The sequence below is a fragment of the Phoxinus phoxinus genome, assembly GCF_949152265.1.
Source record: "Phoxinus phoxinus genome assembly, chromosome: 25".
Classification (NCBI taxonomy): Eukaryota; Metazoa; Chordata; class Actinopteri; order Cypriniformes; family Leuciscidae; genus Phoxinus; species Phoxinus phoxinus.
This window is the reverse complement of record NC_136900.1, coordinates 2,343,825-2,369,932: the sequence shown is the minus strand read 5'-3', so window position 1 is coordinate 2,369,932 and position 26,108 is coordinate 2,343,825. Positions and strand designations below refer to the sequence as shown.

Here is a 26,108-nt window from a genome sequence, read left to right as displayed (position 1 = left end):
CAGAATGTATTCTAGCAGAAACTCTTCTAGCACGTGTGTTTACCTGTGTCAGCTGTGCTGGCGATGCCTCGAGAGAAAATAAAGTGCAGAGCGCGAAAGCACCACAGTGACTGAAGGATTGCCGTAAAGCAGTATCTCTGGTCGTACGATGTGTATGACGTCATTGACATTTTGAAAGACTTTTTAAAGCAAATAAGTGACTCTAAAAAATCTAACACCCAGCAATGTGTAATTTCTTTGCATCTCCTTTCGAATACAACATTCAAATTACTAGACAAAAAATTATATCTTGAGAAAAGTGGATTTTGAGGGGTATTGCTCCATAGACCTCCATTCATTCTGCACTCGTCCTGTGAGCGCCCTCATATGGAATCAGAGTGGAACTGCAACCAGTCAGAAGCCGGAAGTGTAGCGAGAGTGAACCTTCTCCCCTTAATAGACATTCTCTGGTTGTGTTCATACTGTCTATGGTTGTGTTGAGTGATGGGGAGTGATCGGCAGCCCCCCCTGGCTTACTTAAAGGGATAGTTCACCCAAAAATGAAAATTCTGTCATCATTTACTCACCCTCAAGTTGTTTCAAACCTGTATGAGTTTCTTTCTTCTGATGAACACAAAAGAAGATATTTAGAAGAATGTCGGTGACTAGACAATTGCTGGACCCCATTGACTTCCATAGTAACGTTATCTTTTTTTCCTACTATGGAAGTCAATGGGGTCCAGCAATTGTCTAGTCACCGACATTCTTCTAAATATCTTCTTTTGTGTTCATCAGAAGAAAGAAACTCATACAGGTTTGAAACAACTTGAGGGTGAGTAAATGATGACAGAATTTTCATTTTTGGGTGAACTTTCCCTTTAAGGCGGAGTTCAGGTCACCGGGGGATATGTCATCGTCACAGACGTTGTTGTGGGTGCGTGTGCAGTTCCGTGGGGGCCAGGTTACTGTTCGAACCAATGCGACGCTGTGTTTGGGTGCAGGCTGTCCCTATCCGAGGTATGTTTGTTCTGACAGGCTAACGTTTGTTTTAATGGGATCTCTGGTAAACCCCTGTCCCTATCCGAGCGCGGCTAATGTGTTTGAACAGATGTAACATCTCGGTACACTTGCGGGTTGCCTGCTGTGAACGAGACTGCGTATGAGTAACTGAATCTGCTGTGGGTCCAGCGATCTACCGTTGGTAAACCACTGGTGAGCGGTTCATCATTGTGGACTGGAGGCAAAATGCTCCATTGATAACGGCGCTAAGACGGCCCTGTTGTTTTCTGCTGCCATTTAATATCACTGTGATCATTGTGATTCATTATTTGTTTCTGTTAGCTTACTTTGCATCTGCATATGGTTGTAAATGCGGGTGGTACTAGTGTGTGGCTAGTTCTGAGCCTTCCGCCCACGTATACCGTAAGTTAGCTACATGTGAGGGTGTTAGCCCAGAGTATAAGTATATCATCACCAGCCGTTTGGTTTTCCTTGAGCCCTGTGCCCTGGGTTTCCGCAAAGACTGTGAAGTGAGCAACATTTTCCTTTTTTTGTTTTTGTAATCCTGGATTTGATTTCTGTGATTTAATGATTCATTGTATTTTGTGTCTGTGGTGCATTTCATTTTTTGTTCATAGCCTTTGGATGCTGCACCGTGGCCACATTGTAAACCTCTAGGTCACCACCAGCCAGGTTAACTACTGTGCTCAGTAATTTGCAGAGTGTTGATTCCTTTGTTGAATTTGGTGTATTATAATTTCATAAGTTTGCAGCCAACTGTGAAAGTGTATTATATTGTTTTTTTCTGTTGTTTTTTTTAGGAGCTGAAGGCCCGCCCCGTGCAGGGGAGCTGGCTGTCTGTTATGGGATCAAATTCCCGCCAAATATATAGCGGTCACGTATAAAAAAATAATAAGCGTGAATCAAAAATTTTAAAACACATGTAAAAATATATTGCATAAACTGAAAAAAAAAGCAAAATGATCAGAATAGCAAACAACGTGGTCACGGATCAAAATATAAGCGTGAATCAAGAAATAAGCATGAATAAAAACTTTAAACACATTAAAAGGTATTTTGCACAAAACTTAAACTTATGGTCATGCTTTCTTAAAAAGTATGTTTTCCTTGGTTTTATTACTGTGTACTTTGTGCTTTCTAGCATTTTCTGCTCATATTTTACTCTTTTGTACGCTTGTGCTGTTTTTCTCTTCGCTCTTCTTTCTATGTTCTGCGCTTCCCAAATGTTGCAGTTCGAGTTTCATGTAAATTAGGGCGGGCTTAAGCGTCACCATTGGTCCACTAGTTCTAGATTGACAGCTACTCCTCTAGCCAATCAATCGAAGAGGGGAGTTGACGTCACACCAATGCGACTTGTGGCGACTGATGCTTATGTAGGAGTACAAGCGGTTTATGTTTGTACAATTTCTTCAATTCCGTTATAATATACTAACATTTTATTTTTCTAATACTTTTATATACTGTTCAATTTCTTATTTGTGCTTTATGTGCATTTATTAAATGAATTATTTTCGCTTGGCATACCAGCGTGATTAAGTCACCGCACACTTCAGTGGTGTGTGCCCGTGATGCACTTCATTCTGAGTAAATATAACAACAAAGCAGCACTGCTTCCAGGGGAAGACGGCTAAAGCTATCTGAACTCTGGACATAAATAATTAAATTCATCTTTTTTGAGATACATGAGAATGTTAATGTGCACAATTGGTGTTAAACAATATTACTTGGCTCATGATGTCAATATGCTAAGGCTGCTGTAAGTTAAACATTCTGCAGTTATGAAACATTACAATTCGTTGCAAAAACTAAAACGGCCATTGTCTGAAGACTTTAGGACTTTGACCTGTCACCGCTACGCATTGCCTACCTTTTTTTATTAACCTCGCCAAATTTGACCAGATTATTGAAAATGATTGTGTTACAGAGAAGATATACAGAAACCAGTTGAATTTAATACAGTGTTTTATTACAAACGTATTGTGTTTACTTGCATAGCTACATAATTGCATATTACTTTAGGATTAATGTTTTAAATATAGCTTAAAAATTTGAATACAGCAACATCTCCATCAGCGATTGGTAACGTTGGTTCTAGAGTGCCGCTGTCCTGCAGAGTTTAGCGTCAACTCCGATTAAAAACCTCACCTGTCTTAAATATCCTACAGACGATGATTAGCTGGTTCAGGTGTGTTTGATTAGGGTTGGAGGAGCTAAACTCTGCACCCAGGACCGACATTACCCATCCTTGTTATTGATTAAATATGAAAGTAAAACGGCCAGTAGATGGTGGCAAGTTACTGCTCGGAAAAGATCGACGCTCGCGGTGCCAGTCCAGTGCATTAGAGGTGAATGATGGATCATCACACAGGCATAACTGTAACAGGTCGTCGTTAGGATGATGAAGTTAACGATACCATATTGCCAGGTATACGTATAGCGGCAACAGGTTGAGTTGCAGGCACACATGCAGTTTAAATGTGTCCTGCCACGGAAATGTTTTTGCCAACTGAGTTGATGCTGGTCGTCTTCTCCTGTATATATAACAAGTAAGCATCAGTCGCCACGAGTCGCATTGGTGTGACGTCAACTCCCCTCTTCGATTGATTGGCTAGAGGAGTAGCTGTCAATCTAGAACTAGTGGACCAATGGTGACGCTTAAACCCGCCCTAATTTACATGAAACTCGAACTGCAACATTTGGGAAAGCAAGCGCAGAACATAGAAAGAAGAGCGAAGAGAAAAACAGCACAAGCGTACAAAAGAGTAAAATATGAGCAGAAAATGCAAGAAAGCACAAAGTACACACAGTAATAAAACCAAGGAAAACATACTTTTTAAGAAAGCATGACCATAAGTTTAAGTTTTGTGCAAAATAACTTTTAATGTGTTTAAAGTTTTTATTCATGCTTGTTATTTCTTGATTCACGCTTATTATATTTTGATCCGTGACCACGTTGTTTGCTATTCTGATCATTTTGCTTTTTTTTTTTTTCAGTTTATGCAATATATTTTTACATGTGTTTTTAAATTTTTGATTCACGCTTATTATTTTTTTTATACGTGACCGCTATATATTTGGCGGGAATTTGATCCCATAGTCTGTCCCCTTTTGGTGGTGGTTTCTTCAGTGTTTTGCCGTTGGCACCTGTGTGTCCTCCACTAGTGAGTGTGAGTGTTGTGTGGAGTGACCTTAGGACACTCACTGTCCAGCTAGCTCCCTGCACGTAAGCCTCAGCCCAAAAGTGTTTTGTGTTCTTTATTTTTGTTTTTTTCTTTATTTCTGGCCTGATGCACATTTAACAGTGCAGAACTTTGGTCTACCTCAAAGTTTTTATATATTAAATTATTGTTGATAAAATAAAACAAAGGTATTTTTGTATTCTGATCCTCGTCTCTTGTCGTCTGTGGTCACGAACCAGCGTGTCTTGTATAAATTTCTCCGTTTAGTGAAACGGAGTGGCGTAGTCTGCTCTTCATTTAGTTACACTTTTCCTCATAAATGTAACTACAATTTACTCGATCCACCATCTCGCCACATATAGTACCTGAGAGTAATGTTACAGGTAAGATCATTACTAGAGTAAAGGATTAATTTTGAACGGTGAATTAGTTATGAGGAAATCTGTAGTCAACATGAACATGGTAACTCAATGCAAAGCTTTCTTTTTCGGTAGAAAAAACAGAAAAGATCAGATCAGCCCTCCTTTAGTGATGGCACACATTCCGCGTATATTTCTCACAACTCCATATTGCTTTAATCCTTATTATTCTGCGCTATTTCTGACGCGAAGAACAAATTAATTCAGAACGTTTGCTTTGACTTGAGCTCTACACACACACACACACACACACACACACACACACACACACACACACACACACACACACACACACACACACACACACACACACACACAAAATAGAAAAGAAAACAAAGTCACTATCCGGGTTTTTAAGCCACTAAGCCGTGTGAGCTCTGACACGCAGGAGCAGGTAGAGGTATTACGACATCTTCCGTAAACACTGAAGATCAAGAAGGATGGTCTAAGACAACATGTCTTCTAAACTTTCACAAATGTCACACTTTACGGTCAGTTATTTGCGTTCAGTTTATTTGTCATGTGCATGAGGTTGGTGAGAAATTGTACATTGAAGCTCTTGTGGTGATGCACGTATATTCAACAGAACCAAAAACACACATTTCTAAAGTACAAAAAAAGATAGACATTCCTGTAAATTAAATGTTGGTTGGTGGGTTTAATCACTGCATTATTATAATTAATTATATATTAATTTTCATAGTGTTAAAGTACATCATATGGGCTTTTTTTATTATAAGTTGTATTATTAGGCTACATTGTATACAAATATTGCTGCATGCAGCAGGGCCAATAAGCACTTTACATTTTATTTAGTGAACATTATATGCATTGTACGTTCATATTGTTAAACTTTTGGCCTTCGATTTGATCTAACATTCTTCAAACCTCTTGCATTTTGCTTTACACTGCACACCACTCATCTGCCTTGAGTTGCTTGATTTGACTGATACTTGAGATTTTTTTAAACCAAGACAGGAGTCCAGATATAGCTCTAGGTATTTACATTCTGAAACAACCTGTAATCTCTCTCCCGAGAGTTTAATCAAACTTTGATAATTGCCTTAAGTGATCAAACTACATTAAAATAATAAAAAATAATCACCTGTCAAGTTTATAATATGTGTTACATCAGCATATGAGAGTAAAATTTGAAGACTACAGGGACTTGTCTCAAGATCACTCATTAACCATTCATCTATTGCCAAAACTAGAAGAATAGAAAAGTATTGAAAATAATCACATCAGGAATGTCAGAACCAGAATGCGTAGTTCATGCATAAAAATGTTAGTAAAACAAAACCAGCATAAGTTGAACGATGTTAACTAACCCAGCAAAGTTTTTCAGGAGAAATAGTTTGTTGCATTATTTTCAGGAAAATAATGCAACAAACTTAGCTGAACAGTGGACATAGAAGAAAATAGCGTCATAGTCCAGCTTAAAGGTGCAGTCTGTAAGAATGACAACTAGTGGTCAAAATGGGTATTGCAGTCGAATTAAAAATTTCGGAGATCATCGTGGTTTCTCCCGCCTCCTGCTCCTCAGACTGGACGGCGCTCACACGGGTTGCCAGTTTGAGAGACGCAACAGGAACGACCGCAATGGACAATGAAAATTGCCAACCTGTAGTGTCACAGACCAAAACAATAACAAATATTCAAGCCTAGCGCTGTCGCGATAACCGCAATAGTGTAGTACTGCGCTACTTACAAGCCAACCGTAGAGGAATGCAAGTAACCGCAGCAACCACGATATTCACGTTTTCTTTTTTCACAAGGCTATACCCTTCTTGTTTTGACCTTCGTGCATGTGTATTGAATGTTCAATAAGTTAATAATGACAAGACTGTTTATCATGGTGATTTGTACAGAGGCTTCGGGGATTTGCACTTAAGCCTAAACAGACTGAGAGCGATCGACTGAGCGCGAGCGATTACCTGCGTCTGTCTTTGAGGACCAGTCATATTCGTGAAAAGGTTGCCGTGTCCAAGGAAAGCGAAACATTTGTCGTATCATTACCCTTTTAACGTTTAAGGGTATTTACCATGAATGGCGTCAGCGCCAGCACTGGTTAGCATTCCACAGCTACAGCGCGAGGAAACCGCAGTTTTCACTCCGTTAAGTGAAGCATCAGCTTCAGCGTTACCCATGCGACGCATTGAGCTCCACGTTTCAAGGCTGACCAGCAAAGTTAAAAAAGAATTAACACCTTGTTTCATTACATCTATCTTTTAATGAAGCGTTTTTGAACGTGTTCGTTGAATTAACGGTTTTACGGTTTAAGGACTGACTCACAGCCTTTCAATGCGCAGAGATGCTGTTTAGTTTGTTACATTGGTTACTGAAAATGTCCTCGCTTTTGTGCATGCTGACGTTTATTTATATAGCAAGCAACAAATAAATTAGGGCTGGGAATTGATTAAAAAAATTAACTAATTAATTGCATTCCCCCCAAGCTTGTAATCATCAATATTTAAACGTAGAATCACCTAATTAAATTAAATAACACCGGAAAAAAAGACACACAAACACACACACGCTCACTGAACGGAGAGCGTGGCGCACACACAGAGCGGAAAAGACCCGTTCGTGAAACCTGATCGCCGAGCACGTAGGGACGGGGTGGCATATTTTTGGCTTATATTTTCAGCCTTTTTTCTCTTTCGGCCAAAAACCGAAAATGCGATTTTTGGCCGATAATTTTCGGTGGCCGAAAATTCGGTGCCTCCAGCTTCTATGGTATTTGAATTCAGCTTTGCTAATCGTACACAGCATCTTTGTTTTGTCAAACGCGTCATCAGGGAACTTTTTAAATGCAAACATTCCTCCTAAAACTCCATCCTTGTCCTTCTCCGTCATGACAGGGGCACTTGGTTCGGCACACTCGCAATAGCAGCCGCAACACAAAGTAATTAAAACGACACAAAAAAAGTGCTGCGTCAATTGCGTTTTTTTTTTTTTTACGCGATAAATATCTCAAAGATTAACACGTTAATTCCCCCAGCCCTAAAATTAAATAGAAATAAATAAATGGCAATAATACTGCATATCGCGCTATTGAACCACTCAAAATTACCGCAAGGGAAATTCCTTCACCGCGACAGCCCTATTCCAGCCTGGAAACGCACATTTCATAGTAAAATAACTGGCTGTAGAAGTGTTTCTCAGAGAAACGAGTATGTGACCTTGCATGTTTCCTCAATATATGTAAACATGTTATGGTGTTTTTATGCTTTAGTAGAGTGAATAAGTTACATACAGCACCTTTAAAGGGGTCATGACATGATAAACCAAATTTGCCTTGATCTTTTGGTCTTTGTACCATTAAAACTTCCTGCAAGTTTCATAGCTTAAGACGTCCTCCCCATTATAAACGAATAATTTATTTAATCAAGCTCTAAAAACAGCTCGTTCTGGATCCATGGTAAGAAGTGACGTCACCCCCAGAATTTCATGTTAAGCTTTTTCTTCTTAACAGGCTCGGGAAGGAAAATGCCATAAACGTGAAACATTGCGCGTCGCGTTCATATAGATAGACTCTTGTCATAGGCTATATAGTTTTCCTCCCATAGAGCCGATTATTACGAAAAAGCTTAACGTCAATGCAGTAAGATGGTGATATTATAACTCAGTAGCCGATACACCTTATTGAACATGCAACGCGCTATTGCACGTTAAGCGTTTTATAATGGTTTTCTATGGGTGTTGTTCATAATCTGATTTAATCTGTTTGCCTCTATAAAGTAGGCTATGCTTTATTAATAAGGTAGGCCTATATTGTGTACTAAATATCACTTCAATATCACTCAAATCCATTAAGCGTCTTAAATGGGGAAGAACGCTTGATTACACTGCCGTTGTCGGTTTTAGCAGAATACTGCCATCTAGTGGTAGCAGGTTTTCTCAGACAGATGTGTGTGGATCGTGCCAGGCGAAACCGGCGAAATGAAAGTCTCAAAATCCAAATGAATCAAATAGGATCGACTCAGAAACGAGTCAATGAATGCACGCGTGTCACCTCATCCACAAATGCACATTATACTTGTTGCATGCACACATTCTGACCTACATTAATACAAAATTGAGGTTTTGTATTAACAACTATGGGCCCTATCTTGCACGCAGCGCAATTGACTTTGAACACCGACGCATGTATCATTCCTATTCTGCACCGGCGCACACCGGACTCTTCCCTCCACAGACGCACGTCGGTAAATTAGGGAATGAACTTGCGCTCGCGGGGGCGGTTCAGCGAAAAGAGGAGTGTGTTCCGGCGCAAAAGTTCCCTGGTGCTATTTTCCAGTTTTAAAAAGCAATTGCGCCACTGACCAGGAAAAAAACAGTCTAAAGACAGTGGCGCGTTGCGCGTTAGTGATATGGTATTTTAAGGGCGCGTGCTTGGCCATAATGTAGCGTGTTAACGCGCATCCACTTTGATTCTCTAATAATTATAAACAGACGCAGCAGTTTTCATTTTTGCAAATCATACATTATTACAAGGAAAAATATTAACACACGAGAGAAATCATTGTTGTGTCCGTGAAGATGTGAAAAAGATCTATCTAGATAAAATAGCCGTTATAATAGCAATCCGCCGTTATAATAGCAAACCCGCCGTTATAATAGCAATCCGCCGTTATAATAGCGATCCGCCGTGGAACAAGCGCGCCGGCTCTTAAAGGGAATGTGAGAGGACGCTCTGATCGGTTTATTTCACGTTACGCCCAAACCACAGTGCATGTGGTTAACTGCCCGTGCATATCGACTGTCACTAAAAATCAGTGGTAAAAACGTGAGGAAATGCTACGTTTTTTTTATAGCTGGCAAAGTTAAAGTCTAATGAAATACACTGACACCTTATTTTTGTCCTTTCAAAAGTAGGCTAACTGAATTGTATTAGCCTACATAGTAATCGTAATTCTATTCAAAACATATTAATGTACATGTATAATTACAATATCATTATAAAATATATATTTGTTTATACACACAATGTAAATGCATAAGCCTATATTTGAAAATAATAAATTTTCCGCTTTAAAAAAAAAGTTCCGTACATAGCCTCTACGCGCCCCCTGAACCCCATAATAAAGATGGACAGTGACATAGAAATTTGGCAAATAAAACGGTCAGGGTTACATTTCAGACACACACACCTCTGCTCTGAGAGATAGAGAAGTCATCGGGACCGCGTCACTCGCAAGACTGCATTGGTGAACAAGGCCGAAGTCCACCATTCTCCAGTTCTCCAGAGTTGATGGTGAATAAAACATGTTTATAATAAAAAAGCTCAATTTATTGGGTCTAAACTTTTCTTGAAGCTATTGCTGGAGCTGCTGCTGTTTTTCTTTCGGTGACCTCAAATGCCTTGCTCTCGCATTGGCTGTTGCTCGTCGTGACACGTGACACCACAGGCTATCGAGTCGGCCGACAGCTCCAGATATTTATCATGCTAGATATTTGTTTGGCGTCGGCGCGGTGTCAGCGAGTGTTTTTGATGCGTCGTTTAGTATTTCACTCATAAAGATTGGCGAGCGCGGATCACCCGCAGATTTGCATGCGATTACAGCCCGACCTGCTTAAAATCCTGTAGTGTGAACTAGGCATAAGCAAACCAAAAGCCAAAGATGACAAAGGTGTGTGGAAGAAATTTCATCTTTAAGATGTGTGTGACCATCATATGAGAGTAAAAGAGCACACACAATCCTTATTCTGATTGTGATGTAATGGTAAAAGGGTGTTGCTACGTGACAGGAGGGCCTCCAACGAAGGAGAAAACAACAAGTGTAAGAATGCTCCATCATTGACCTAGAGAGAAAACATCCTGAGAGTTAGCTAACACTATAAAAGAGGAAGGATGCCCTCTCTTCACTGTCACTCTGTGTGACTGTTTAACTGCTGCCCTTTTCTTGCAAGAAAATAAAACTCATCAAAGACATATCTGTGTCTTAATCAGAATTGTTTATTTGCCGTAACAGGCGACAGTGGAAAGGTGCAAGACCTTGGGAGAAACCAGGCTCAGTCGGGGGCCAGTTCTCCTCTGGACCACGAACAAACACGTGTATGATTATGATTCAGGCAGAATTACAGGTCAGAGGTCAGATTGGATCAGAGAATTGATCAAGTTCATCTGGTTTAAGATCGAGCCATCACGCCGGTATGGAGACGAGTTTGTTGAGGATCAGTGCCGATGGCTGTCGTGTCGAAGAGAGAGTTTAGTTGAGACTAGGGCTGTCACATTTGAGAAAAATCAAATTCGAACGAATATCAAATACCATGCTATGTATTCGAATATCGAATAAAAAGTGACAGGCCTAGTTGAGACAATCCCTGCTGACACTTTAGGGATGCGTTGTGGCCGTGTCTAGGTGCAGGTCCACTATCTATGCTGGAAACCTGCATCTTGTTCTCTGAATCCTATTCCCACATCTCTAACTGTGGAAGTATTGGACACTGTTGGCCCATGTATCCAGTTTTTAATTAATAGTAGTCTCAATAATAGCTATTTTCCATCCTGTTTCAAACATGCAGTGATACAGTCTGTGCTTAAAAACCTACTCTTGATCCAATGGTTTTAGCTAACTATCGGCCTACTTCGAACCTCCCTTTCCTTTCAAAGGTATTGGAGAAGGTTGTTTTTCATCAGTTCTCTTCCTTCTTAAATAATAATGATATATTAGACCGGTTTCAGTCCAGGTTCACAGCTCAGTACAGAATCTGCTCGTGTTAAATGATCTGTTATTAGCTATTGCTAATTAGTTTCGTCTTAGGCCGTATCTTATTCTTTTGTCTGGCTATAGCATGAGAAAACAATCAGCATAATGCTGCCATCTAGGCACCGTCTTTTTAAGTGACATCGCTGCTTATTTCAGCAAGACAATGCCAAGATTCATTCTGCACATTTTACAACAGTGTGGCTTCATAGTAAAAGAGTTCAGGTACTAGACTGGCCTGCCTGCATTCACTGAAAAAACCAGCTTGTTTAGTGATAGTATGTGAGCACACAGCCAGACCCACCTGAGCTAGATATCAAAGACTAGAAAGACAGTTCACTCCTATTACTTATGAATGAGAGAAACTGTCCCGCCTTCTAAGTAAAAGAGCCAATCGCTGATTTTTTTAAAGTCATTGCGTCACTGCATCGATCTGTTAGAAGCTCCGGTTCCCATAGGAAGACTCACGCTCAAGTGCTCCGCTGGCCCCTCTGCTGGCCTACCTTCGTTGTCTTTGGTCGATATTAACCAACGTTAATATTTATCCATATTGATAAATACCAAGTTTTGCATGAAAACGACCATACGCCCAGTTTTCTGTCATACGTTTGTTCCGTAAATGAGGCTCAATGTATTTAGGGATTGCTCAATCTTGTTTATTTCGCCTCCAGCTGGTCCAAAATGCTGCGGCCAGACTTTTAAAGGGGTGGTTCAGGATTTTGGACATCAAACCTCATTTTCAAGTTAGCCTGGTTGTTATTCATCAGTGGAGACAGTTTTCAAAAAATTTCATCCAGTCCTCCCAGTTGCATAGTTCGCCGATGCTAGGCTAGCGCGAGTCAACGGTATCTGCTAGCCTGCCATTAAAAACACTCCACAGTACACCAAAAGCAAATCAATTATAACGCCAGACTGTCGATGTAAATGTCTATTGAGAGAATAATGTTAGAAATCAAAGTACCGGTACTCTTACATCTCAATGATCGCATTACATTTACAGGAACTAGTTTCTCAGTAGCGGCGGAATTGTACTTTGCTCCGGTTAGTAGTACTGCGCCGAAAAGTAAACGGAACAGAAGCGCGCACTACAGACGGGACGTCTAGCTAGCTAGTAGTAGCCTTGAACAACGATATTGAAAAACATTTGATTGTAAACTAAGGAATTGGCAACATGGTGATTCGTTGTGCATTTCGAAATTGTAAAAATAAACCAAATAGATGGTCATGCAAAAAGTTTCCACAAATTTCCATTGAGCGATCCAGAAAGGAACCAACTGTGGCTTCTTTCTGCTGGCTTGGACAACGAGACACCGGCAGAGACTATTAAAGTTGCGAATTTGAGACCAGACGACTTTGAAAAACCCCATAATCGAAACGTTCATAAGTCACTGACAAGGAATGCAGTTCCAGCCGTCTTTCCATATGCACCAACAGCAGATGAACAGGTAATAACTTTTGTTAGGCTACTATAGCTATCTATGAAGCTAGTCCCTTTCATAACTGATAGAATGACAATGTAACGTTATCTCCACTAACGTTAACATTGTCAGTTCAATTCTGCCCTTTTAGCATCCATCTCGATTAGTTCTTCGTCTGTGTATTCCGGCTCAAACATGTACGGTTCGTTGAATAAAACACATTCCTCGTCTCCAAAGTCTGAAAGAACATTGGCATGGCTTTCAAACGTGGCCATAGTCCTGTGTTGATTTCTTAGTGAAATATCCTCTGCTTCTGTAGTGATGAGTGTCAGCGGCAGGTAAATACACTTGCGTCATGTGGAGACTCACTCGGTTGGCTAGGTAACTTAATATCACTCCGCCGCTGCTGTAGACTGTGCTAATAAATACAGGGAACAAAGTGTAACTATTGCAATGCAATGAAAATGTAGTTTGATTTCTAACATTATTCTCTCAACAGACATTTACATCAACAGTCTGGCGTTATCATTTATTTGATTTTGGTGCACTGTGGAGTGGGTAAAACAGTTTTTAATGGCAGGCTAGCAGATACCGTTGACTAGCGCTAGCCTAGCATCGGCGAACTATGCAACTGGAAGGACTGGATGAAAATTGTTGAAAACTGTCTCCACTGATGAATAACAACTAGGCTAACATGAAAATTAGGTCCGATGTCCAAAATCCTGAACCACCCCTTTAACAGGAACTAGAAAACGGAAAAGTATTACTCCTGTTTTGATTTGTGTATTGGCTTCCTATTGAGATTAGAACTCAGGGTCCCACTTTATATTAAGTGGCTTTAAGTACTATGTACTTACATCGAAAATAAGTACAATGTACTTATTGTGTTCATGTTGTATTGTAAAACACTTTTTCTGCTATTGCGGTGTGATACGGGTAAGGTTAGGGACAGGTGTGCTGGTATGGTGAAGTTTAAGGGTGGGTTAAGGTGTAAGGGAAGGGTCAACTGTGTAATTACAAATGTAATTGCATAAATGAATTACAGCTGTAATTACATGCTGGTATTTTTTAAATATAAGTACAATGTAAAAACATGTATGTACACTAAGTCCATTGTATCAAATTGTTAATTTCAATGTAAGTACATATTACTTAAAGCCACTTAATATAAAGTGGGACCGAATTCAGTTTAGGTATTATTGTTTGTGTAGAAGTCCCTGGTCTGCTTGGCACCATCCTACCTGTCTAATACCTATGGCTACCTTTCTTACCATCAGACCAATAGGCCTCTAAAGTCATCAAATACTTTATTGCTGTACTTGAAACACAAGGTTGTGGAACAATTTGCCATTGTATATACAATCTGCCACTTCTCTTCAGGTTTTTGAATCGTGATTTACTCACCCTCAAGTCATTGACATTCTTCTTTCAAACGAATACAATCAGAGTTATGTTTTTTTAAATTCTTCCAAGCTTTATAATGGTAGTGAATGGCAGTTTCTGTTTTGAAGTCAATAAAAGTGCATCTATCCAACATAAAAGTCCTCGACATGGCTCTGCGGGGGTTAATAAAGGCCTTCTCAAATTAATTGATGTGTTGAAAATTGAAAATGAAAATTGAAAATTGTATCAACTAAGATGGAAGAGGTGTTAGTGAGGCCAGCAGGGGGCGCTCACCCTGTGGTCTGTGTGGGTCCTAATGCCCCAGTAGAGTGACGGGGACACTATACTGCCAAAATAGCACCGTCCTTCGGATGAGACGTTAAACTGAGGTCCTGACTCTCTGTGGTCATTACAAATCCCAGGATGTCCTTCGAAAAACAGTAGGGGTGTAACAGGGTGTAAAACATCCTGGCCAAATTCGCCCCTTCGCCTCTGTCCATCATGGCCCCCTAATCATCCCCATATACTGATTGGCTTCATCACTGTCTCCTCTCCACCAGTAAGCTGGTGTGTGGTGGGCGTTCTGGCCAAGGGGGTAATCCATCCGCCGGAAACTGAAGCCTCCCCGGGAGCCGCCATTGTAGCAGAACTTCACCTGCTGTTAGCATCATTGACTCCCATTCATTTTGGCATCACTTTGACAGCAAATAACTTTACATCTGAGGCGTCCAAAGTCCATTTGTCCATTATTTATTTCTAAAGAAACTCGACAATGTATAAAAGGCTCCATTACCTTGTACCTTACGTTATGGCCCCGTAGACGCCGTTTTTGTAAAAATAGGCTAATGATTGCATCATAACCACGCGACTCTGTCGCACCATAGAGAAATTACAGTATAGACCGGCGGAGAAGCTCGCAGGCAATCGGGAGGACGTGGAGGCATAAAGTCCGATAAAGTCAAGGGAGAGGCCCATAGAGAGAGATAAAGTTGCTCCCGCTGCTAGCTCATGGACAGCTAATGCTCACGCTCTCCGTCTCTGAGAGATCCTGAAGGGAATGATTCAGATTTCTCTCGGCACAGCCACTAGAAGACTGACAGCTGTCAGACACGTTGCTCACGTCACCAAGCTCAGTTTGAGCCTGCGCAGTTCGCCTGGCGATCAGGAAGTGAGTGCTTCAAATGGGCTTCACTTTTCTTCGTTGAAATCTATGGGGTGGCTGTGTCCATCTTATATACTGTCTATGGTTCTTGGCTCAATATGGCTGCCATCGTATCATCCAAGTGGATGCTGCACATTGGTGGTGGTTGAGGAGATTCCCCCCTTTTATGTAAAGCGCTTTGAGGTCTCAGAAAAAGCGGTATATAAATGTAACGAATTATTATTATTATTCTAAATTATTATTATTAAAATAACTAGCTTCCGGCAGACGGCCGTACGCATACTATGCAAGTCGACTCACACCAAAACCAGTAACGCATGTATGATGTAGGAATATCATAAGATTAGATGCCTCTCGTGGTTCAAACCAACAGGGCTGGGCAACAAACTCAAACTCCTCCGACATTTCTCTTTAAAAGTTGTCGTGTTAGACTTCTAATTCATGACTGGTGTTTTGTTTAGCTCTATCCTCTACGCGTCCGCGTTCGTCATTACGTTGCACGTCGGGTCAGGGGTTACTCTTCCACCGTAAATCGATGTGTACGGAAGCCGGAAGCTGGTTATTTTAGTCGATATAGTTTTCAATATTTTTCTTACACGAACGCATCGCTTCACTTCAGAAGGCCTTTATTAACCCCCTGGAGCTGTGTGGAGGACTTTTATCATGGATGGATGCACTTTTATCATGATGGATGTGCTTTGATGCACTTTTATCATGATGGATGGATGCACTTTTATCATGGATGGATGTGCTTTGATGCACTTCAAAACTGAAATGGTCATTCACTGCCATTATAAAGCTTAGATGAGCCAGGACTTTTTTTTAATATAACTCTGATTGTATTTGTTTGAAAGAAGAATGTCATATACATCTAGGATGACTTGAGGGTGAGTAAATCATGGGCTAATTTTCATTTTTGGGTAAACTAACCCTTTAAGATTTATCTTTTTAAAATGGCTTATGGGCTGGAGTAATTGCTGTAAATACTTTACTATGTTTGAATTTTATTGTTGGGTAAATTTGTGATTTGTCTTATTCTGTTATAAATGTATATATTTTTTTACTTTTGTGCAGCACTTTGGTCGACTCTGTTGTTAATAAATGTTCTATATAAATAAATAAAAAACTAAACTAAACTGAACTCACATTAAACTGACTCATGTTTGCCTGACCATCACGCACATTGTTTGACTAAATCAGATTAACTTTTTGCATGGCGGTTGAAGCGAAAAGGTAATTTATTATTTTTCTCAGTGCAAATGTCTTTTGTGCATTTGTAAAGAAGAAATTACCATGGCTATATTGTAAGTTTTTTTCTGTTTCTATATACAGGCCAGGTGTCAGTTCCTCATTATGGAGCAAGGAGAAAAAGCTGCATCTGAGATGATGCAAAGGACTAAGAAAGCTTCATCTCCAGAACCTAGCTGTGTGTCTCTGAAGAGTGACAGATCACTGAATCATCCTCCTGACCTCAGTGATGGAGCCATGACATCTGACCCAATGTGAGTGTGAACATGTATAACTAGTGGGTGATTTAACTATAGCTAGCGAGTGAATCTAGGAGACGACAATTCAAGTGAGAGAAAAAATAATAATTGAATGCACGCTGAGGGATTTTTAATTTTTTTTTTTTTTACCTAAAATCTATGGACAAAATTACAGTGATGGAAAATTAACTTTGAGCCCAGAGTCAAGACACAAGCCATTAAATGTATGAAAAATACAAGACTGCTATCTGTAATGATTTACTTTTCTTTTCTTTTCTTTTTTTTCTTCATCGTTTAAATACTTTATTTTATAATATTTTTGTTCCATCTGTTTTTTTTCTTCCCCGCAGTGGGAATAGAGATGATCAGTGCGGAGACCAGGATTTTCCTCAACCAGTGAATGATGAACTACAGAGAGTAAAAGACAGACTCAAAACCAGCTTGAAAAACAAGTTTGAGAGATTATTTGAGGGACTGAATCTCCAAGAGAATGAAACTCACCTGAACAAGATCTACACACAGCTCTACATCATAGAGGGAGAGAGTGAAGGAGTGAATAAAGAACATGAGGTTTTACAGATGGAGAAAACGGCCAGAACACAACACTCACAAGACACTCCAATCTTCTGCAATGACATCTTTAAAGCCTCACCTGAACCAGAACGTGAGGAGAAAGAGCAAATCAAGACTGTTCTTACTAAAGGCATCGCTGGAATCGGGAAAACCGTCTCTGTGCAGAAGTTCATTCTGGACTGGGCCGAGGGAAAAGCCAATCAGGATGTAGATTTCATGTTTGTGCTTCCATTTCGAGAGCTGAACTTGATCAGAGATCATCAGTACAGTCTTCACAGACTTCTGCTGGACTTTCATCCTGAACTTCAAGATCTAGACTCAAAGATTTATGAGAAGTGTAAAGTTGTGTTCATCTTTGATGGTCTGGATGAAAGCAGAATGACACTGAAGTTTTCAGACGATCAGACAGTTTCTGATGTGACTGAGACTTCATCAGTGGGTGTGTTGATGTCAAAGCTCATGAAAGGAGATCTGCTTCCCTCGGCTCTCATCTGGATCACCTCCAGACCAGCAGCAGCCAATCAGATCCCCTCCAAATACATCCACCGTCTGACAGAGATTCAGGGATTCAATGAGCCTCAGAAGGAGGAATATTTCAAGAAGAGAGTCAGTAACAAGCATCAAGCCAGCAGAATCATCTCACACATCAGAAGTGCAAGAAGCCTCCACATCATGTGCCACATACCCGTCTTCTGCTGGATCTCATCCACTGTGCTTCAGAAGCTCCTGGAAGAAGACCTGAGTGCAGAAATCCCTCAAACTCTGACTGAGATGTACATCCACTTCCTGCTGATTCAGATCAACATGAGCAATCAGAAGTATGAAGAGAGAGATCCAGAGAAACTCCTGCAGTCCAACAGAGAAGGGATTGTGAAACTTGCTGAACTGGCTTTCCATCAGCTGATGAAGGGCAATGTGATGTTTTATGAGGAGGACCTGAGAGAGAGTGGCATAGACGTCACTGATGCCTCAGTGTGTTCTGGGATTTGCACTGAGATTTTTAAGGAGGATTCTGTGATTCATCAGAGGAAAGTCTACAGCTTCATTCATCTGAGCGTCCAGGAGTTTCTCGCTGCATTCTATGTGTTTTACTACCATATAAATGTAACTATGGAGAAGCTGAAGAATTTTGCTTCAGTACAAAATTTGCTTAGAGGAGCAGTAGATAAAGCTCTTGAGAGTAAGAATGGACAGCTGGATCTGTTCCTGCGGTTCCTGCTGGGCGTCTCACTGGAGTCCAATCAGAGACTCTTACAGGATCTACTGACACACACAGAGAACAGCTCAGAGAGCATCAGAGAAACCACTCAGTATATTAAAGAGATGATCAAAGATGGACACGGGATCTCCACTGAAAGATCCATCAATCTGTTCCTCTGTCTGCTAGAAGTGAAAGATCTGACTCTGTCCAGAGAGATTCAGGAGTTTGTGAAATCAGACAAACACTCAGAGAAAAAACTCTCTGCTGCTCACTGCTCAACAATCGCCTACATGCTTCAGATGTCAGAGGGGGTGCTGGATGAGCTGGACCTCAAGAAATACAACACATCAGATGAGGGTAGAAGAAGACTGATACCAGCTGTGATCAACTGCACAAAAGCCCTGTGAGTGTTAATTATTAACAAATGAAGAATCGTGTTTAACTAGGACCTATTACAAGCCAGTTTGAGCATGTTTCAGGAATATTACACTCTTTACCATAACCATGTTTGATCTTTGGTGGAAAAAACAGCATCTCTTGGGCTGCTCGATTATGGCAAAAATCATAATCACAAATATTTTGGTCAATAACGTAATCTATACAAAGTTCTGTCACAAAACTCTAGATGGCGCGGGCTGATAGGTCCTTAACTCAATCTGCTTGCAATCACATAGTTCAGAATAGGGCACAGCAGATTGGTTTCTGCTGTATCAGTAGCCAATGAGCTCGCTGCTAAACCTACAAATACCTGGTTAGCGTCTTCATAGCAGTTTGCATTGCGCTTTCAAAAGTCCTCTGAAATTCAACATCTAAGATAAGTTCTTTAAAGTGTACCATTATGCTATTTTAAAGTCTCCTAATGTTGTTTGGAGTCTCCTACAACAGGTTTACATGTATCAAAGGTCCAAAAACGATTTAATTTTCTCATAATAAACATTGCACATCACCACATTTTTCAGTGATTCTCAAATGACTCCATGGATGAATCAATCTCTCTAAATCCCTCCTTTCCGCGAGCTACTCTGCTTTGATTTGCCAGACAGCTCAGTCTGTTGTGATTGGTCAACCGCATACAGCGCGTGTCGAAAACAAAACCGCCCATTGCCATAACTGAACTTCAGCAGCTCCATCCAGAGGCTTCCTACAGCTCAGTGATTGTACACACCGTAAACTAAAGACATTAACGAACAAAGGATGTCGATTTTGCCATATCAATCTGAGCTCGAGTCCGATGATGAACCATTGAAAGAACTAATTATTCAACCCAACCTCCATCGCAAGGACGACTTTAGCAGGACGTTTCTCAGTGATATGCTACTCAGTTTGAGATTTATGAGATGTTGCAACTGTAATTCCTCACCATCAGCATTAACAAGTGTATGTCCATCAACAAACCGATGCATATTTTTCTAATTTATTGCGATGAACATGTGGGAACTGCGTCAATAACGGTGCATACATTAGTCGAACTCTAGCGTGTATGACTGATGTAACATAAACGTTGGTAAGACAAATCTTGCTCCATCTTTACTCAAAGAAGTAAGAATGACATACCATCTGCATTAATAGACTCAGTTTTAGACACATACTTACAGCTTGTGATTCTGAGGAGCAAGTTGGTCCAAATAAACTGTTTGCACCAGGTTTGCTTGAGCTAGAACACATGAAATATCTAAACTGGCAAGGTTTCTTGAGTGTCACATTTGACCCGTCTCTGTAGGCAAGTGCGTGGTGAGCTGGTACCTGCTTGCGTCACGCAGTACCACAACATCCAATAGGAAAATTCAACTGCAGTAGCCAACATTCAACCTAAAGAGGGCAGCACTTTACACCATATATTGTAGACTTAAAACGCTTTATACCCAAATGTCAACAAATTTACTTGAATCAATGAATATTATTAATAAAGCCCCAATCTTACAGATCATTAACTAAAAAAAAATTGTTTTAGGGATAAAGGGCACCTATTATGACATTTAAAATGTTCCTAATGTTGTTTAGGGAGTCCCCAACAACAGTTTTACATGCATGCAATGTCAAAAAACACTTTTGTTTTCGTATAATATGCATTTATTTTTACCTGATTTGCTCACCGACTCCCAAATGATTCGTTCAACGACTCGTTTTTCCAAACCCCTCCTTTGCGCGACGCTAATCTGCGGTGATTGGTCAGATGACCCTGCAGTGTTTACAGAGATAATACTTATTGTTTAACACTGAGTACAATGATGCTTTTATCAATTAAATCGTGTTATAATAATGATTATAGTCCACTGCTTTGTAGTTTGTAGTAAAAAACTAAAAATAAGATAAAGAATTTAATGTTACGTTAGCGAGCATAGCCCAGAGTTCATATTGTAAAAGCACAATCAGTCTTTGTTTGCATTAGCCTGATGCATAAACATAACGTTTTTACAAAAAAAAAAAAAATGCAGTTACGTTACTACGAGGTATTACTCTATTCATTAAGACAACTCCGAAAACAACGACAAACACTTCACATCTCAATACAATTGCCATTGAAGACCTAGAAGCTAAATGGTGCTTACACAACAAACAAAATAATTATTAAGCATGCTACATAAAACATAAAAGCAACAATTATTAATAACACTTACAGGTTGTAATACGGAGGAGGAAGCTGATGCAAATACACTTGGAACTGAACCTTCCTTCAATATCAGCCGGCTCGCGAATCCAAGTTTGATTGCATTTTAAAAAGCAATCGTCTTCAAAATGGCGCGAACAAAGCACAAGGCTCGGACTATACTTCTGTGGTATAGTTATATGAATTGTAGCCACTTAGTCTTCAAATGCTCCTCCTTGGGCAGATGAAAAAAGTTGAGTTTGAGCTGCACTTCAGAACACAGCGTCTCGTCGCCCTGATATTTTCCCTGGCCTTGGAGCGCAATAAGTGGGCGTATCGTATTCAAATAACTTGACAAGTTGACGTCATCTAGTCAGAGAAAAAGCTTCGGTCTTCTAACGATTCATAAAAATGACTCAGAGTCGACTCTTACTTTTGAAAGACAATAACTTTATATGCGGTGCACTTTCATATTTCAAACTTTGCAGGATGTTTTTGTTCACTTAGATCTATGTTACACACTACATGAAAGGTACATTTCAAAATTGCATAATAGGTGCCCTTTAAGTTACCCTTTAAAAGATTGAGCTTGGTCTGGTGATTGCCAGACTAGGCAGACCCAAGATAATTTAAAGACATACACGCATTTAAAACAGATAAGAGGAATAAAATGGACTAAAATGACTAAGACAACATGTCAACCTTTTAAAACTCTAATATACATAAAATCATTCATATATAAGAGCAGTTAAAACGTGTCATATGTGACAGTGTCACATAACTTCTATTAACTAAATCAAATCAATATTTGGTTTGACCACCCTTTGCATTTAAAACAGCTTTTATCCTAGGTACTCTTGCACATAGTTTTTCAGGTAGCTTTGCAGGTAGGTTTCTTCAAGCATCTTGGAGACGTTGCCAAAGTTATTCTGGATTTAGTCTGTCTCAGTGTTTTCTGTTTCTTCATGTAATTCCAGATGGATCTGATGATAGTGAGATCTGATCTATGTGTGGACCGTACTGGCTGTTTAATGAATGATACAATTATCAGATTATCCCCTTACATTTGTTGGACTACAAATTTATAAAATGTTAAATCTAGGTTCCAATACAATAGTATATAAACTGAGAATGTTCTGTACATTGTGTTTTATATTTTGAGGTATAGATGATGAGATTCAAAGAAGATTACGTCAAGCAACCCAGGTGTCTGACATTAACCTTTTGCCTTTATGCATCTCCTGAACCGTGTCAGTGTCCCAAGTTAAGCTATGATAATGTGAAGGTATGGGCGATACTGTCAGGCTGATTGGATTAGCATCTATGCATTTGAATGACACTGTTATGCTGATGAGATCAGGGCTGGGGAAATTCCGGTAACGGACTGACTCCTGTACTACATTTGCACACTGTGTTCCAATTGTCTGCTTTTCCAATTGTCTTGGAATGTTAAAATGAATAACAAAGATAACTGGTGACTTTCTTTTTAGCATGTCTTTATTATTTTATTATGTTATTATTTCATCTCTTCTAGTCTTGTTGGCTGTACTCTCAATACTCAGTGTTGTGAGAGTTTGTCATCTGCTCTACAATCCTCAAACTGTGCGCTGAGAGAGCTGGACCTGAGTAACAATGACCTGCAGGATTCAGGAGTGAATCTACTCTCGGATGGACTGAAGATCTGTCAGCTGCAGATACTGAGGTTTTATTTTTATATAGTTTCTCTTAATTTTTTTCCCAATAAATTAATGAAACAAAGCAATGTCAAGTCACTTTTCACAATCCAAGTACTTTCCAAACTACTTGTCATCACTTTTTAAAGCTAGAGTGAACAGCCAAAGCTTAAAATTGTAAGATGTTTATAGTGAAGAGAAAAACCTTGAGAGGAGCTGATCCTTTTCTGACATCACAAATTAATGTACATATGCTAAATATGATCTGGTCACATTGTTTGTGTGTGTGATATAATTATGTTAATAATGATATGAATAAAATAAACATGTTTTCAGCATGTTAGTTAGGCCATTGTTTAAACTGTAAGGAGAATGATTAATGTAGTTAGTAAAGTCCATCCTGATTAGATTAGAGCAATGAAGGCAGCAGTCAGTGATGTGTCTTGCTGTTGTTCTGTAATGGGACATTTCAGTGTAATGGTACTGTTGTAGTACGGACATAGGGTTGGGGACAGAGGGATTATGATATCAGTTCTTGAGTAAACGGTTATGCTGAGTATCACACACGATCCTGGCTTGTTTTTTATAAAATATCTAACACAACAGCTGTCTGGCTGCTGTAGTTTACAGGTGTCCTTCAGCAACACAAGGCAGATATGAGGCTGGAGCTGATACAGCTTCATCATGCACTTCTCACTTCTTCCCAACAATACACTGCTCTGCTCTATTTTGTAGGTTGTCTGACAGGTTGACAGAGAAAGGATGTGGTTATGTGTGTTCAGCTCTGAGTTTAAACCCCTCACACCTGAGAGAGCTGGATCTGAGCTACAATCACCCAGGAGTTTCAGGAGTCAAGCTACTCTCTGACAAACAGAAGGATCCAAACTGCTCACTGCAGATACTCAAGTATGTAAAACACTAATACTGACATACTGAACGTAGGTGTGTGCATGGTGTAGTACATTAATGTGTGTTTGTGTGTTTATAGTGTGGATCATGGCGGAGAAATCAGGATCACAGCAGGACTACAAAAGTGTACGTCTACAAGCACACACACTCACACAGACACGTAGTGACTGTTGTTTTGTTATAGATGTTTCTCTCTTCTTGTGTTCAGATGCCTTCGATCTCAGGCTGGATCCAAACACAGCAAACACTCGTCTCATTCTGTCTGATGAGAACATGAAGGTGACACGTGTGGGTGAGAAGCAGCTGTATCCTGATTACCCAGAGAGATTTGATTATGCTCCTCAGGTTCTGTGTGGAGAGAGTCTGATTGGACGCTGTTACTGGGAGGCTGAATGGAGCGGGCGTGTTAAAATATCAGTAACGTGTAAAGGAATCAGCAGGAAAGGAGAGAGATATGACTCTATATTTGGATATAATGACAAATCCTGGAGTCTGAACTGCAATAATTACAGATTTACTGTCTGGCACAATAATAACTACACTGATATACCTGACATCTGTTCATCCTCTAATAGAGCAGGAGTGTATGTGGACATGGCGGCCGGAACTCTGTCCTTCTACAGCGTCTGTGACACACACACACTAATACACTTACACACATTCAGCACCACATTCACTGAATCCCTCTATGCTGGATTTGGGCTTTATGATGATTCCTCAGTGTCTCTGTGTCAGATTAAACAACACACAGACACACAGTAAACATCTTCTGCTATGGAAGTCTATGGCAGCCATTGGTGGGCCGTCAGGGCCAGCAAGGCCTTCTCTGCTGGCCGAAACACTATCAGAATCACTGACTTGCACTTTAATATATATTTTTTTTATAAATGAGTATTAAATTATTCCCAATAGTCCATTCTCTTAATTTAGCTTAATAGCTTTTCTCTTGGTTGCGCTGCTTCCAGTAGTGTATATATTTTTTAGCTCTTTTATCCAATCATATTTCAGCCATCATGTGTTGCCAGGGTCAAATATATCTGCCTCGAGGCCTTCAGAATCGATAGTACGGGCGCTTGTAGCTTAAATTAATGGCAATAAAACTGTTGCTTTAACCAATCAGATAATCAGTCAGATTTAATCAGCCAATCAGATTTCGAGTTAATAATAATCCCTCACCCACTCCAACTCTGATAAAAGGAGAGGAGATAGAGATAGTGACGGAGTATAAATATCTTGGTCTTATCATTGACCAAAAACTATCCTGGGATCAGTGTGCTGATGCCGTTTTTAAAAAGGGCCAACAACGTTTGTATTTTCTTAGAAAACTTGTTTATTTTAATGTTGACAACAAAATGTTGACTCTTTTTTTATAAGTCTTTTATTGAGAGTATTCTCTCTTATTGTATTGTATGCTGGTATGGACATTCAAAGATCACCCACAGGAACAAATTGGGGAAGATTGTTAAAACCTGTGGAAGAATTATTGGTAAACAACAGGTAGACCTGTACCAACTATATCTGACAAGATTGGCACAGAAGGCAGACAAGGTTTGCATGGATACAACCCATCCACTTTCAGTGGAGTTCAAGCCTCTCCCTTCTGGTCGTAGATATAGATACCCTAAGGTTAGAACAAACCGAGCAAAAAACTAATTCATTCCCATGGCAATAACCCAATCAAATAAGGTGTGGTGAGGGGTATGATTGGAGAACATATGTGAATGTGAAGTAGTTTTTATTTATTTATGATATTGAAGGATTACAAATTTATTAAATGTTTAATTTAGTTTTTCCACTGCAATAGTATATAAACTGATAAAGTTTAGTAGACTGATTTCAGATGATTATTGAGATTCCTGCAATGCCAGCAAGAGATTCCTGCCAGACCTGTTTTCCCCATTGTAAGTTAAATTAAGAGAATCACTGAGACTCTCACCTTTTGTTTTCCTAATGGCCTTTGGAGCCCAAATGGCTCTTGGAGCCTCTGGCCCAGACCTTGCTGATTGGATTAGTATCACTGATCACTGTTATGCTGATGAGATCAGGAAATCTCTGTAAGAGATTTGACTCGGGTACGAACCTCATTTACATGCTTTATTCAGATGTTCCGCCTCTATGTAATCCCTCCCCCTTGGAATGTATATAACCACAATGCAAACTGTTTAGATTTAGACTTTTTGTTGGAAGACCGTTAGGTCAGACTGATGTTGGACGAACTTGCAGCCGTGTTCAATAAACAAGAACTTCTGAACGCGATCCCAACTGTCTCACTGGTCTCTGCTTCGAGCAAAAGAAAAACTTTACAACAATATTGTGCATGTGGATATGTTTGTGTTGTGGATTGTCAATATGTCTGTACTGTACAACAAATTGCCTCTCTGAGGACATTAAAGTTTTCTAAGTCT

At 39.9% G+C, this 26,108-nt stretch overlaps 1 protein-coding gene across 2 annotated transcripts; it reads left to right on the top strand.

Moving 5' to 3' along the window:
* Positions 1–877: 877 nt before the first annotated feature.
* On the top strand, positions 878–26,108 carry LOC306993957 (protein NLRC3-like; the record flags this gene model as incomplete). Of its 2 annotated transcripts, XM_079604176.1 has the most annotated exons (7): positions 878–996; positions 16,606–16,775; positions 17,111–18,937; positions 22,656–22,823; positions 23,530–23,700; positions 23,783–23,829; positions 23,912–26,108. In XM_079604176.1, the coding sequence occupies exons 2-7, from the start codon at positions 16,627–16,629 to the stop codon at positions 24,463–24,465; spliced, it is 2,916 nt and encodes a 971-aa protein (XP_079460302.1). In that variant the 5' UTR covers positions 878–996; positions 16,606–16,626. The 2 variants fall into 2 exon arrangements, with proteins under 2 accessions (XP_079460302.1, XP_079460303.1); XM_079604177.1 differs by lacking the exons at positions 22,656–22,823; positions 23,530–23,700; positions 23,783–23,829; positions 23,912–26,108 and having other exon boundaries at positions 17,111–18,941.